Here is a 14,375-nt window from a genome sequence, read left to right as displayed (position 1 = left end):
GGCGGCAGACAAGCTGCTCTCTGCATTGATGATGGCGGCAGACAAGCTGCTCTCTGCATTGATGATGGCGGCAGACAAGCTGCTCTCTGCATTGATGATGGCGGCAGACAAGCTGCTCTCTGCATTGATGATGGCGGCAGACAAGCTGCTCTCTGCATTGATGATGGCGGCAGACAAGCTGGTCTCTGCATTGATGATGGCGGCAGACAAGCTGGTCTCTGCATTGATGATGGCGGCAGACAAGCTGGTCTCTGCATTGATGATGGCGGCAGACAAGCTGGTCTCTGCATTGATGATGGGGGCAGACAAGCTGCTCTCTGCATTGATGATGGGGGCAGACAAGCTGGTCTCTGCATTGATGATGGGGGCAGACAAGCTGGTCTCTGCATTGATGATGGGGGCAGACAAGCTGGTCACTGCATTGATGGGGGGGGGGGATACTTTTTCAAGGCACTGTTCCTTGACTACTGAAGGCCCCTTTTTAACACTTGTGTGACGTCAAAGTCACACATTTTTTACCGCATTTTTTGCCGCAAATTTTTCTTTATAGCTATTAACCTAGACCTTTTTTAGATAAAAGAAATGTCTGTTGTACAAACATTTAGCATTTTATATTCATAGATTCACAAGAACCAGAGTGGGTAGAAGTGATGGTGGAAATTCTTCTGTCACTCTTCTCTCAACCCAGCAAGCTTTTCCGCATGGTGGCAAGAAACGTGTTCAAGATGATTTGCCCATTCGTTACCAAGAATGCTTTACAGCTGATCCTAAATGTAGGTTTAAGAAAGCTTTAATGTTTTTGAAGCATTTTATTGTAAAGAATTATATTTTTGTAAATCCTAATGAGCTGGTGAAAAATATCTTGCAGGTTTTTGACCCTGAAGAGGAGCAGAATGAGGAAAGTGCTGTTGTTGTTACAGATGAAAAGGCTCAGAAAATGCAGGCTTCTGGTGACGAGGTGACTTTTCAAATCTTACTGAAATGTCTCATTCTACTAAATTAAAATATTTGGTATTGCGGTACGGAATATATCTGTCACCTTTGTGCTAGGTGCAGCTTAATGGAGAAATTACTTTTTTTAAATAGCATTTTATATACAAATAGTATTTTTTAAACTTTAGAGACTTGTAGCTACTGTAGGGAGGTTTGAATTTCACTATAATTTTCTTCTTGTTAAAGTGGAGTTCCACCCATTTTAGTAACTTTTAGATGTATGTAATCCCCTTTAAAACTACTTTTACCAATGGAAACTTTTTTTTTTTTGCTAGGAAATACCTTATTTTCTTCTTTATTCATCCTCTCCTCACTTCCGGCCGCCGATCGGCGATTACGTCATTCGGCGATTCGCAAGGGCTGCTGGGATGTATCTTATGGGATGAAATCTCGCATTATTACACAGGTGTCCTGTCCTGTGCTGTACTGTATGTATTGGATTGAGTCCGTGCTCTGCCCCGCCTCCTCTCAGTGAGCTCAGTGAGGATATAATGCTTTCAGTCCTCGCTCACTGAGAGGGGGCGGAGCGAATGTGGGGCGGAGCACGGACTCAATCCAATGCATCCGAGTACAGCTCACTGAGAGGAGGCGGGGCGAAGCACGGCCTCAATCCAATACATATGAGTATAGCTCAGGGCTCCTGTGTAATAATGCGAGATTTCATCCCATGATACATCCCAGCAGCCCTTGCGAATCGCCGAATGACGTAATCGCCGATCGGCGGCCAGACCCGGAAGTGAGGAGAGGATGAATAAAGAAGAAAATAAGGTATTTCCTAGCAAAAAAAAAAAAGTTTCCATTGGTAAAAGTAATTTTAAAGGGGATTACGTTACATTATGTAATCCAAGTTATTAAAATGGGTGGAACTCCACTTTTAATTAGCTGTTGAGATAAGATGTCAGGCAGAGTGCACTATTTTCAGTGGGACAGCTTACCCATAGACTTGTGAGAAGATGTGGTAATGCCCAGCCATTTTTTAGCAGGGAAAACTGGGAAGCTTTCATGTGTGATGAGAAAAGGTGCCTAATCATGTACATATGGAATTTTACAGAAACACATTTTAAAAAACGGTAACAAGGTTATTTATTTTATGTATACTGAAGTTTATACATTATACAAAATTGTGATTGTCTGAAACATTTATATTGTATGCAACTCCTCAATAATGGTGTATACTTATACGCTTGTGTACCGAATAAAGGCTTAACCATTAAGGTTTACTTGAGTGGGATAGGCATAAAAAGATGTCATTTTGTTTTTTTTTTATTACTGTTTGGTCCATATGGGATGAAGTACATGTAGTACTTTGTTCAGTGTTCCAAGGTGCTTCCTAAATCTAGATCTGACCTGCCCCCTCCCCTCTTGCCATAATCAATCCAATAACAGCCAGGAAAAACGACACTGCATAGCGGCAGCTTATTTTTCAGCTCTCAGAACTTTCATCAGACAAGCAACTGCAAGAAGATTGCTTCCTGTGGCATGTTTTAGGACAGTGCTAAGAGCCGAGACAAGCTGCCATTATGTGTTGTCAGTCTCCTTCTTAGCTGTTGTTGGATCGCCCAAAGAGGGAGGGGAGAGGTTGTGGATTAGAACTCAGTTATTTTTAGGAAGCACCTAGCAACATAGGAGACAGAACAGTAAAAAGAATGGCAATAGATCTGCTTGCTTGAGAAGAAGAAACTGAACTTGAAGTTGCTTCCCACAGATGGTTGTTCCCAGAAGTGATTCCTTTTAACTGTTTGCTGTTTTTCTCATATTTGCTAGTGAATTAGTCTGAAAAACAGCTTGTTTTTAAAAGATACGTTGTGTTGCAGAAGACAGTCACCCAAAACTGTATTTAAAGCTGAACTTCTGGTGCACAGAAGCCCCTTGACCTGCCAAGACACCATGCAGGAGCTGCTTACTGACAACTTGACCTTCTAGCTTCAGTACTCTTAGTTACTTAAAGTGGAATTCCAAACTTTAGATAACTAATCCTAAAACTGCTCCCACCCACTTTCTGAAACCTATTCTAGCTACCCTGTAGAAGGGAGATGCTTTATATTTGCCTAATCTAAGGGCTCTCCGGTCTAGTCATGTGATCTCCCCAATGGTTGGCTTCAGGGGAGAGGAGAGATCACCGACAACAGCTGAAATGCTTATGTGGTGACATCACCCATAAGTTTATACTATGGGGCATCAGTTGTCAGCTGTGCCTACTCTCCCCTGAAACTGCTGCTGTTGAGTCGATCATGTGACCAGACCACCTTGAGAATAGGTATATATAAGCATCTTCCTTCCACAGGGTAGTTAATATAGGTGTTGTAAGGGGGTTGGAGCCATGGTAGGCTTAGGTAAAGCTTTAAATTTCTTTAGTATAGCTGAAGAAATCCCATATATTTAGAGCAACAGCAGCTTTAGTAGAACATGTAGGGGATCTACTAGTAGGTGACTTATTCCAGGTCTATAAAATAAGGTATAGGGGGAATTGTCATGTAGAGATGTATGTAAACTATCAAATATCCAAGATGAATTAGCTGGAAATTTAGCTTTATGCAACCAAGTAGGATTTTCTTTTATCTAGTCAGGATGCATGCAATATGCAGTTTTTGTACTTTAACTTTGTGTCATGTAACAATGCATGGTTTCCGTCAATGGCACCTTTTGCTTTTAAATTTTACTCAGAGCTTGCTCTTACCTTTCTTTTGTAAACGTGGGCCATTTTCAGTAAGAGGTTTTTTAAAATAAGAGTATTTACATTCAAATATGCCAACCGATAACTTAATGTCCATTGTTGGCCATAAGGATGAAGAGAGCAGTTCTGATGAGGACAGTGCCATGGAGGATGATCAAGAAGACAAAGAAAGTGAAGATGAAGAGGAGTTACCTGAAGAAGATGTGAATGAGGTTTTCCGAAAACAAATAATGGATGCTCTGCATGCAGGCAAAGCTATGGTGAGCTAACAGTGGGCGGTAGGGTTAAAAAAGGGATGTCCAACTTGATTTTATCACAGACCACATTAGCAATATGATCTCCCTCCAAGGGCCAATTGTATCTAAAAGGCCAGATGTCCAGAGCACCTTACATTAGAAGTCGACTTCCCCCTCCCTCTTTTACATCACAGTGCACCCCCCTTACGATGTGCTGATGGCAGAAAGAAGCTGGGGATGGAGCTGGGAAGCAGAAAGTACAAAATCTGGAGGAGGACCAGAGGAGGGCTGGAGTCAGGTGCCAGAGTTTGCTGGATGCTAGATCCTGAACCTCTCCGCAGGTGCACTAAGATGTTCTGTCGTCCTCTGTTTCTGACTGCTGAGACAAGGTGGGGGTGGAGACTAGGGGGATGCTGCAGGAGAGGTTAGAGGTCCGCGGCTTTGTGTTTGACACATGTGGGTTAAAATATGAACACCGTGACAAATAAGTTATTATTTTTCATATAGGATGGTGACGACAGTGATGAAGAGCTGGATGATGAAACAATGATGGCTCTTGATGAAAATCTGTCTGCTTTATTTGCTGAGCAGAAGAAACGCATTCAGGCAAAGAAGGACGAGAAAGCCAAAATCCGTCGCGAGAAAATTTTAAGAAGGGATTTCAAGACGAAGGTGCTAAAGGATTTCCTTTTAAATGAAACTAATGTTTTTATCATGTTGCAAACTATTTCTGACTGTAAGGTGGAAAAAGATTTGCAAGTGACAAAGTGCACCCTCTCCTATTCCTCCCCATTATACAAATGTTCAGTTGGACATGAATAATATTTTCATGGCAGAGGGGTTGTTAAATGCCTTTTCTGTGGCAACCTTCTCTTTGTCACCTAGGTGGGAATGACATCCCCCCCCCCCCCCCCCTCAAAATGTCAAAATAAAACCTCTGTGTTTCCGTTTTCAAATGCAGTTTAAGGTGATTGTAGTTGTATAAGTGCAGTTGCAACAACACAATTGCATACTGTCGTCTCTTATACTTGAGGTAGACCTTTCAAAAGATTTTCTTGAAAAATGAACTGTTAATGCAAATAAAGAAAATTCACATAACCGTACAATCCTCCTCTACATTTGAAAACACACACCACTGTTTCTTTAGAACCCAATGTAGCAGAAAGCTGTGAAAATGTAGTTTCAATTGTTTCCATCAGATGGCAGCAAAGCTTGTGCTAGTGTAAGCAACCAGTATATTTAGAATGTATATGCTGCCCTAACATGGTGTCCCCTTTAGTTTACTGCTGCAGGCTTGCTTTATGGTCCACATAAAATGCTTACTAAGATGGTTGTATAATCACATCCCAATGCTTGCTTTATTTATTTTTATTTTCCAGTATTTTTTATTAAGGTTTTCCGAAAAGGTAAACCAAATATACAACAGTGCAAAGTGTGCCCATAAGGCTTGGTCATACAGCTTTATTTTTAAACATTGTTGAACTAACAGTTTATTAAACTCTTTGCACAACAGCGCTGTGTTACACATTTGTGTGCTGCGCTGAATAAAAATTCTGCTAAACACATGCTAACATGCTAGCTTGGTATGATTGAATCACATTGTCAGCAATTGTTTTTCTGTTCATATGCATTGAGCCTGTATTGATCACACATCTGGTTTCAATGAACCTTAAGGAGGAATACTTGCTCTTTTTTTAAATATTAGTAGTTGATAAATCTCTGCCCCTGCAGCAGAGGGACTCAGTTTTCAGTGTATCGCAAGTTTGGTCATGTCACCCCACTCATTAATTACCTTCTCCAACTCCATAGCAGAAGATCCATACTTGCAACCAAATGGATCTTGGGCTAAAAGAATAGTCTACCCAGGGAAGCTGTGTATTGCACCTGTGATGTGCTGATTGCACTTGCTTTGCAGGCTTAATTGCAAAAGGTTTATACATTTTTGCCTTTTCTTTTTGCAATGTGGGTGTGTTTATCAGTGTCTTACAAAAAGTGAAATATATCTTTAAGATGAAAACACAATGATGTGGAAATATGGGCTTTGTGGTTTGTAAAAGTAACATTTTATGCCTCTTGTTAATTGCATTTTTGTAATTTTATATGAAGGTTCTGGACCTGATTGAAGTGTTTGTGAAGAAGCAGTCTAGCAGTCCACTTGTGTTTAATGTTATAGAGCCTTTGCTTTCTGTAATAGAGCAGAGTATGAGCTCAGAATCTAACCAACAGGAACAGGACTTTCTTCGAAAAACAGCAGACATATTCATGTAAGTATAAAAGCATGTTTTATACTTATTATTTAAGTACATGTGTGATTAAAGATACAAATGGTTTTCTTCTGCACCTACAGGCATCATCCCGGTACTACATTTTTAAGCTGGTGATTCTGATTGTAGCAGAAGTGATTAGAGTGGTTAAATAACTACTTGATCACTTCTGTGGGTGGCGGAAGGGGGTCCCCCAGATCTCTCCATAAAGAGGACCCATCATGGCCCATGCTGTCACAAGGGATGTTGTTCATCCCTTGTGATAGCAAAAACGTTAATCCCAAAAAAAGTGTAAAAAATTTAAACTCCTGCACGCATAAGTAAATGGGGATTGCACCATACACTTGTGGGGTATTGTCGCAAATGTCCGAGTGAGAGCAATAATTCTAGCCCCAGACCCCGCATGTCTGTCTAAACTGGTAACTTGTAAAGGCGATTAAAGCGACGCTTATGGAAAATTTTAGGCACCGTAGGTTGCCGCCATTCCATGGGTAGACTCAATTTTAAAATGTGACATGTTAGGTATCTGTTTACTTGGCGTAAAATTATCTTTCACATTATACAAAAAAATTGGGGTATATTTTTTTATTATTTTTAATTCGTTAAAGGTTTTCTTTTTTTTTTTTTTCAAAGCAGCCGAATGCATGGTTTTTAGGGGGAGTTTTCCTAGTGGGGGCTCCTGCCCAGGCACCACTTTTACTGTAATATTGTCCTTGGTGTCCCCTGTGGGTCAGTGGAGCCTCCATTTTGTCGTAAATGGCTGGCTGTATATACGGCGGCCATGTTTGTGTAGTCCGGCGACCATTTTCTTGGTGGTTTCCCATTGAATAAAGCCGCAGCCATGTTTTTGGAGACTTGTGGGTGGTGACTGTGGCGGTGGACCTCTAGTGCTGACTCCTGGACTACTTCTTTCTGTTCACCGCATGGTGTGCAGCATCCAGCTCAGCTTTGTGCTGACCGGGGTAGGTGCGGTATTTTAGGTGCCCTGAGGATCCCCCTCTCTGCTATAGCAGCGATTCAGCTGTGCTGGGACCAGTAGTGCCTCTAGCGTGGCAACGTGGGGGTCACTCAGCAGTGTGTTTTTCTACTTTTACCTATGTGGTCTCTGGTTATCATGGAGTCCCTGGAGCAAATTTCACCCTCTGATCCCATCTCAGTGGCGGCAGGCCCTTCTGGGTCCCAGTCCACCTTTTCTGCAATGGCGGCAGCTCTGGAGTCCTTGGTGTCCAAGGTTGATTTGACCTTGCAAAAAAAGGACCAGCAAAAAGCGTCCACCGTGTTTACCTGTCTCCTCAATTTCTGAGTCTGATCTGGCCACGGCGGACGCGAGTCACCCTGCTGGCTCTGCGTCCACACACTGTGAGTGCTCTGATAGTGAGGATGACTCCTCTTCCACTACAGCCGTGCATGAAAAAGCGCTGGTAGGTGCACTGATTGTATCTTTTAAACTTTAAAAATGGAGGATACAGTTACGGCTGGGCCTGAGGCGCCGGTCACCTTTGGTACCCCGAAAATCCTCAAAAGTGGCAAATATTTTTTTCCTTTTCCCGCCCATTTTGACAAAATTGCGCAAATCAGTGGGGTTTCCCTAAACGCAATGTGATGGTTCCTAAGCGTTAAGCTGGAAGGTACCCCTTTGAGGAGTCCCTGTTAAAGTGGACAGTCCCACCTGTGGTGGATTCTCAGTTTTCCAGGCTGATCAAATCCACTCTAATTCTGGTGGAGGAGTCTCTGGCTTTTAAGGACCCTCTTGATAGGAAAATGGAGACCTTGGTCCAGCACGTTTACTATGGCCGGTTCGGTCCTTAGACCGGGGTTCACCATTGCCTTGGAGTCCCAGACGTTGACAGAGTGGGCTAAGCTTTTGCGCCAGGAGGCTGGAGGGGGGGTACAGCTTCCCCCTGCCTTTGCTGAGCTGGCAGACCAGTTGGTCCAGGGGGTACAGTTTATCTGTGATGCCTCTCTGGATGCGGCTCCCTTAGTTTCTAGGCTGTCCGAGACAGCAGTGGTCCTTTGGTGCATTATATGGCTGAAATGCTGGTCTGCGGACCACGCTTCCAAGAAGGCCTTATCAGATCTCCCCTTTGTGAGATATCGTCTATTTGGGTCTTCCCTGGATGAAATCATTAAGGGAGTCACAGGAGGGAAGAGTACTCTCCTCCCACAGACCTCCAGGGGCAAAGAGTCTCGTCGCAGACATTGTCCTTTTTTCTCAGCTCATAATCTGCTTTTTTGTCCCTCAGGGTCTCAAGACAAAGGATCCAAATCTGTTAGGACTGTTTCCCGAGGTTCTGAGAGGCCCTGGCCTGGTAAGCCGAGAGCAAGTCCTTCCAGACCTTTAGGCAAGCTCTCTTCTGCCTGAAGGGGCGCCCTCACGCATATCAAGGGTGGGGGGGACGTTTTTTTTTTCTGGGCCAGTGGACCTCTCTGATTCAGGACAGGTGGGTCCACAAGTTCATTCGGTCTGGCTACAAGATCGAATTTCAGTCTTATCCTAGAGAGATGTTTTTTTCCTTCCATCCTGCATTTGTCCCAAGACCGCCTGCATGGTCTCTTCAGGGCGGTACAAGATTTGCTACTACAAAGGGTAATTGTACCGGTTCCAAACGCGGAACGTTTTTGGGGTTTTTTATTCAAACCTGTTTACAGTTCCCAGAAGGAAGGCAAAGTTCTTCCAATGCGACAGCAGGGGATTGCGGTACTGGGACGATCTTCTGCGAGCAGTCTCCAACAGCTCTAAAGAACATACTGGACATCACTGTGCGGACTCTGCAGGAGTTAGGTTGGATATTAAATTTCCAGAAGCCTGCTCTGATTCCGTCCATAAAGCTGGATTATCTGGGTCTGACTCAGCCTCAGCCAGGGTGTTACTTCTGCTGGACTATCTGGGTCTGACTCTGGAATCAGCCTCAGCCAGGGTGTTTGTTCAGCTGGACAAGCTGCAGAATGCCATTTTACTTCGGTTGTCCAGCAGTCTCTCAGGACTCGCATGTAGGTGCTGGGCCTGATGGTGTCTACCTTCGAGGCAGTTCCGTTTTGCACAGTTCCACACAAGACCTCTGCAGAGAGAGATTCTTGCCAAGTGGGACAAGAATCCAGTCTCTAGACAATCTGATTCTGCTGAGTCGGGGTACGAGAGGGTCCCTGATCTGGTGGTTTCGTTCTCTGGCTCTTCGACAAGGAAAATCCTTCCTTACCCTGTACTGGACGGTAGTCACCACGGATGGCAGCTCCCCTAGGTGGGGAGGTGTCTTGGGCACAAAATGTGCTCAAGGGGGTCCAGAGTCCAGACTTGTGATCAATGTACTGGAACTTTGGGCGATCAGACTTCGTCTGGCCCATTGGACGGTTTGTCTTTAGGGGTGTTCGGTACGGATTCAATCGGACAATTCCACGGCTGTGGCATATGTCAATCCCCAAGGGGGCACAAAAAGTGTCCTAGCAGCTCGGGAAGTAGCCAGCATTCTAAGGTGGGCGGAAGGTTTCATTCCAGCTCTCTGCTGTACATAATCCAGGGGTGGAAATTTGGCAGGCGGATTACCTCAGTCGACAGGCCTTGGACCAGGGAGAGTGGTCACTTCATCCGGAGGTGTTTCAGCTGTGTCTTCTGGTGGGGAACTCCCGAGGTGGACCTGCTGGCCTTTCGCCTCAACAGGAAGGTGCAGAGATTCGTGGCAAGGTCTCTGGATCCTCTAGCCGCACTGGTGGCTCCTTGGGGCCAGTACTGTCTGATAGAGGTTTTTGCCTCTCTAAAACCTCTGCGAAGGATCGAGGCAGAAGGAATTACGGTCATCCTAGTGGCCCCAGACTGGCCTTCGTGGGTCTTGGTACGTAGCTCTAATTTGGCTGGTTGCCGATGTCCCTTGGTGACTCCCTCTCAGAGAAGACCTATTGGCCCAAGGGCCGATCTTCCATCCTGCTTTACAGACGCTGGCTTTAACGGCATAGCTGTTGAAGGCAAGGTGCTGAAGGATAGGAAGTTATTGGACTCGTGATTCCCACGCTGATAAAAGCTAGGAAATCTACCTCTAGGAATATTTACCATAGCGTCTGGAAGTTGTACATTGCACGGTGCGAGTCGCTGGGGGTTTCTCCCCGTTCCTTTTCGGTGGCTCGAATTTTGGCATTCCTCCAAAGAGGTGTGGAACAGCACCTAGCCTTGGGTACCATCAAGGGCCAGGTTTTGGCCCTTCACAGTGATAAAGTGGTGCTTCGCCCTTGTCAGTCATTCCTTCCTAAGGTTGTCTCTGTTTTCCATCTGAATGAAGACATTGTGTTGCCCTCCTTTTTGGCCTAAGCATCCTAAGGAGATTACCCTGCATTCCCTGGATGTGGTTTGGGCAATCAGGGTGTACTTGGCGGCAACTGAGTCATTTAGGAAATCAGACTCCCTTTTTGTCAGTATGGATGGACCTTGCAAGGGGTTGGCCACATCTGCTGCGACCATTTCCAGATGTATCAAACAGACGGTAGTGCAGGCCTATTTAACCAAGGGTAAGGTTCCTCCTTGCCCTGTTAAGGCGCATTCTACATGGGCGCTTAGTGCCTCATCGGCCTTCCGCCATCAGGTGTCGGTGCAGGTTTGCAAGGCGAACACCTGGTCATCTGTGTACACTTTCACAAAAATCTATAAAATAGATGTGCTGGTATATGCGGATGCTGCTTTTGGCCTCAAGTTTTGCAGGCCACTGTTTGGGAGGACTAGTCCTCTTTGAGGGTGTGTGTTTTTGTTCAGGTGAGCTCCAGTTGTTCCTGGTTGAGCTCCATGTTACCTGGTTGGCTAGGTTTAGCCTTTTTTGGGAATTTTTTTCTGCTGTTTTTTCTCACCCCTCATGCTTTGGGACGTCCTAATGGCCAAGAAGATTCTGGAGCTGTCTGTCAATGAACGAAAGAGAAAATTGTATTTTTGTCTTAAAACACAGCACCCACCCCTCTATTAAGTTTTTTTTTTTCTTCTGACACTGCTTACAACTAAACTGAATGCCTATAGCAGGAAGTGGGATTATACCCCCTGGGATTGCCCCATAGGCGTGGTAAAGCTTTTTCCTGCCTAGTGTCCTACTCCTGTAGGGGCAGCATAACCCAATGGTCGAAGATTCTGGTGTGTCCGTCAATGAAAATCAGAGAAAAGGATTTTACGGTAAGACTAAAATCTAATTTTTTTACAACTCTATATAACAACTCTAGATCAATGGAAATTAATAATGTTCCTCCCTTGTATAGCGCCACATACAACAGCATAAAATACCCTTCCAGCTGTGATTCTGCATTGCTTAAAAACTCCAATATTGTGATTATGACTTTAATTTTTTTATCTTGATTAGATGGTAGGGCATTGTGCTACATATAAGGGTCCTTCATTATGCGCCTGTTTTTCGAATTACATTGAATTCCACTGGGTCTCCCTCTGGAGGCTCCTGTGGGACCTGTTCTCTGCTGTTTCTGTTGTTAATTTCTCTGTGTGATTACAATGTGCTGCCTAGTTTTATATAGCTCTCTATTTTGTTTGATGTCTGGGGAGTAATGTATCGTTTCTTACCCTGAAAGTTTAGTGGATTTCATGGTTTGAGTAAAAGGTTAGGGGCTTTATAGTATTGATCGACCAATGTCGTTTTTTTACCGCCTATACCGTTTTTTTTTGGTCATTGGATATCGGTATTGGCCGATACTTTCGGACATTCAAATGTTTTATTTTTATAATGTCTACAGGTACTGTGGTGGAGGGATCTGGGGGTCTTAAAAGCATTCAAAACACCAAGTTTGGCTGTTTTTGATTGATTGCTGTAAGTTTTTGAATTTGGCGTGCCAATAACCGGAAGTGATGTCATGACATCACTTCCGGGTACTCGGCGGCGCCGAATTCAAAGAAATGGAGACCCGGTCAGACGGCGTTGGTGCAAATGGAGACCCGGTCAGGCGTCGACAGTGAAGGTAGGATGCCCGAGTCTCCCCGTGGGACGGGAGACCTGGGCGAGCTGCAGAAGGTGGCCGGGGGGGGGGGGGGGGCGGCGTGTCCCTTCCCGCTCCTTGGAATGACAGCCGAGCGGCTTCTCAGCCGCATCGGTTGTCGTTACAAGACAGCCAACCGTCGGCTTTGTACACCGGTATCGGGGTGATGCCTTTTAGCTGCAGGCATCACCCCAGTACATGCACTTTCCCGAAATATCGGCAATATTGGTAAATCAAAAAGCAAAATAGCAGGGAAAGTGCATTTCGGCTTTGCCGATAATCGGTCGATCTCTACTTTACAGCCTCAGTCATTTCCCACTAGAAACAGCATCAGTATGGATTTTGTATTGTCTGCCCTGTATTTATGTAGAAGTCCTTCAGGTTCGCTGGCTTCCATTTTATAATCCCAAAAACATAATGTTAGGTTAAAATTTTTTTTTTTTTTTTTACAGTGTTTGACCCTGTCGTATGACATGTAGTATATAAAAATAAAACAGCTGAGACTGTAAAAACCACAGATGAAGTACTTTTAACGCTGTAGGATTGTCATTCTGATCTGCCAATCTTGTGATACATTCAGCACAGCTAAATCCTAAATGCACTTAGCAGAGCTTCTATACTTTAGTTTTCAGTGGTCTGTGTCTTCTCTAATGTCTTTGCTGCTCCTTTACCACTGCAGGTGTTTTAACCCTTCTAGGTAGTACTTATTTACTATTAGGTGAGTCACTGACTGGTGTATGCATGTGCCGTTCTTGTTTTTTTCAGTACCTTATTGAATTCTAAAGGAGTTTCTGATGCTGTTACTGCTATTCAAGTTGTTGTTTGGTCCAGTAATTGCATCCGCTTCCATTCAAACCTTTAATGTTATTGCATTCTGTCTGCTTTAGAGAATAATGATAATATTTTTTGTGTTTGCCACCTTTTAGGAATGATTTATGTAAAAGCAAGCATTACTGCAAAGATGTGTCACAGCTAAAAGATGGTCTTCATGATATGATGGAGAGACTAGTAAAGAGAGCTGCCAAACAAAGTGACTCCTCTGTGGCTCTTTACTGTTTCAGGTGAGTAGAATATGCTTGGGTATTGTCTAAAAAGATATCTCAGGCAGGCAATGACTTTTTTTTAAATTTTTTTCAAGCCACTGAACAGAGCTAGTCATTTTTCACAAATCTAGTACTGTCAGTTTAAATGGAATTCCAAAGCAGAATGATAAACATTTTCCATTGTTGATGCAATGCACCAGATTATTTAAATAGGTTATTTAAATGGATTGTGCCTCTAAAATAAGCGTTGACATGTTTACATTTTTATTTTGTAATTTTTAGGTGGTTTGCAGGTAGGTAAAATGTACTGGTGTTAAAGGGATATAAAATGGTTGTAATATTTTCTTTTTTTTATGTTCAGGGATAAAAAAAAGTCCTGTTTACAGAACTTAGTGTATGTAAGCTCTAACAATGAATTTCTTGTATTTGGTCTGTTAAAATAGTGTCACAAGCATTTTATTATACCTGTTTTTGACAAGCAAAAAAAGGTTTCTTGCAAACGGGTAACTTCAGCTTACAAGATTTCTGGTTCATCTGCCACTGTAATCACATTACTTTGAGCACAATGACAGATTTCAGATTTGAGCACAGATACAAAATTGTGGCTTGCAAAAACACATTTAAAAGGGCTTGGCTTGGTTTGCATGAAATTTAAAAAAGGAAGTGTTGCTATTCTCTGGTGTTGTATATCTATTTTTATTAATTGTCAAACCAATATAATAAGCATTTTAGAATTGTTTGCCGCTATCTCTGTGGTCTAGAAAACACTTCTGCCTTTTATGGAGAATTGAGGGAGATGTTTTATATCAATACACTTTCTATCATATGATGATAATGCTGCTCGGTAAGGTTAACACCCTAGCATAGGAATTGCGTTAATGGCGGGATTACCAGGTTAAAGAGGTTGTAACCCTAAAAAAAAGAAAAATTGTGTTACTTTAAAGCATGTTAAACAGCATAGTGCTTGTGCAGTGTCATTTTTTTCATTCTATGTTGTAATATACCTGGTTGATCCTGCCTGTTCCTGTGTCCCCCTTAGTGTGCTGACCACGGTAATCGAGGCTGATGATCCATAATACCGTGATCAGTTTACGTGCCTCCTGTCAACCCCGCTGCTCTCCCACTTCCTAGGGTGTGAGCTGGTAAAAAAAAAAAACTGCCCCTCCCCTCCTGTCACTATTTTGTGCGGCAGTAACATTAGTAATCCCAATTACTG

The 14,375-nt window shown here is 43.5% G+C and overlaps 1 protein-coding gene across 1 annotated transcript in view; it reads left to right on the top strand.

Moving 5' to 3' along the window:
* Positions 1–14,375, top strand: part of MYBBP1A (MYB binding protein 1a) — a gene marked incomplete at its 5' end in the record, with an annotated part of 97,473 nt that overhangs the window by 41,769 nt on the left and 41,329 nt on the right. The window contains 6 exons of the mRNA XM_082246192.1: positions 622–773; positions 869–958; positions 3,778–3,927; positions 4,411–4,575; positions 6,010–6,167; positions 13,043–13,177. Of these exons, the coding sequence (XP_082102318.1) occupies positions 622–773; positions 869–958; positions 3,778–3,927; positions 4,411–4,575; positions 6,010–6,167; positions 13,043–13,177 (850 nt within the window). The remainder of the gene's footprint in view (positions 1–621; positions 774–868; positions 959–3,777; positions 3,928–4,410; positions 4,576–6,009; positions 6,168–13,042; positions 13,178–14,375) is intronic.

The sequence above is a fragment of the Pelophylax lessonae genome (genome assembly GCF_965119305.1).
Source record: "Pelophylax lessonae genome assembly, chromosome: 2".
NCBI lineage: Eukaryota > Metazoa > Chordata > Amphibia > Anura > Ranidae > Pelophylax > Pelophylax lessonae.
The sequence above is the reverse complement of the archived record's forward strand: the minus strand, read 5'-3'. Positions and strand labels throughout refer to the sequence as shown.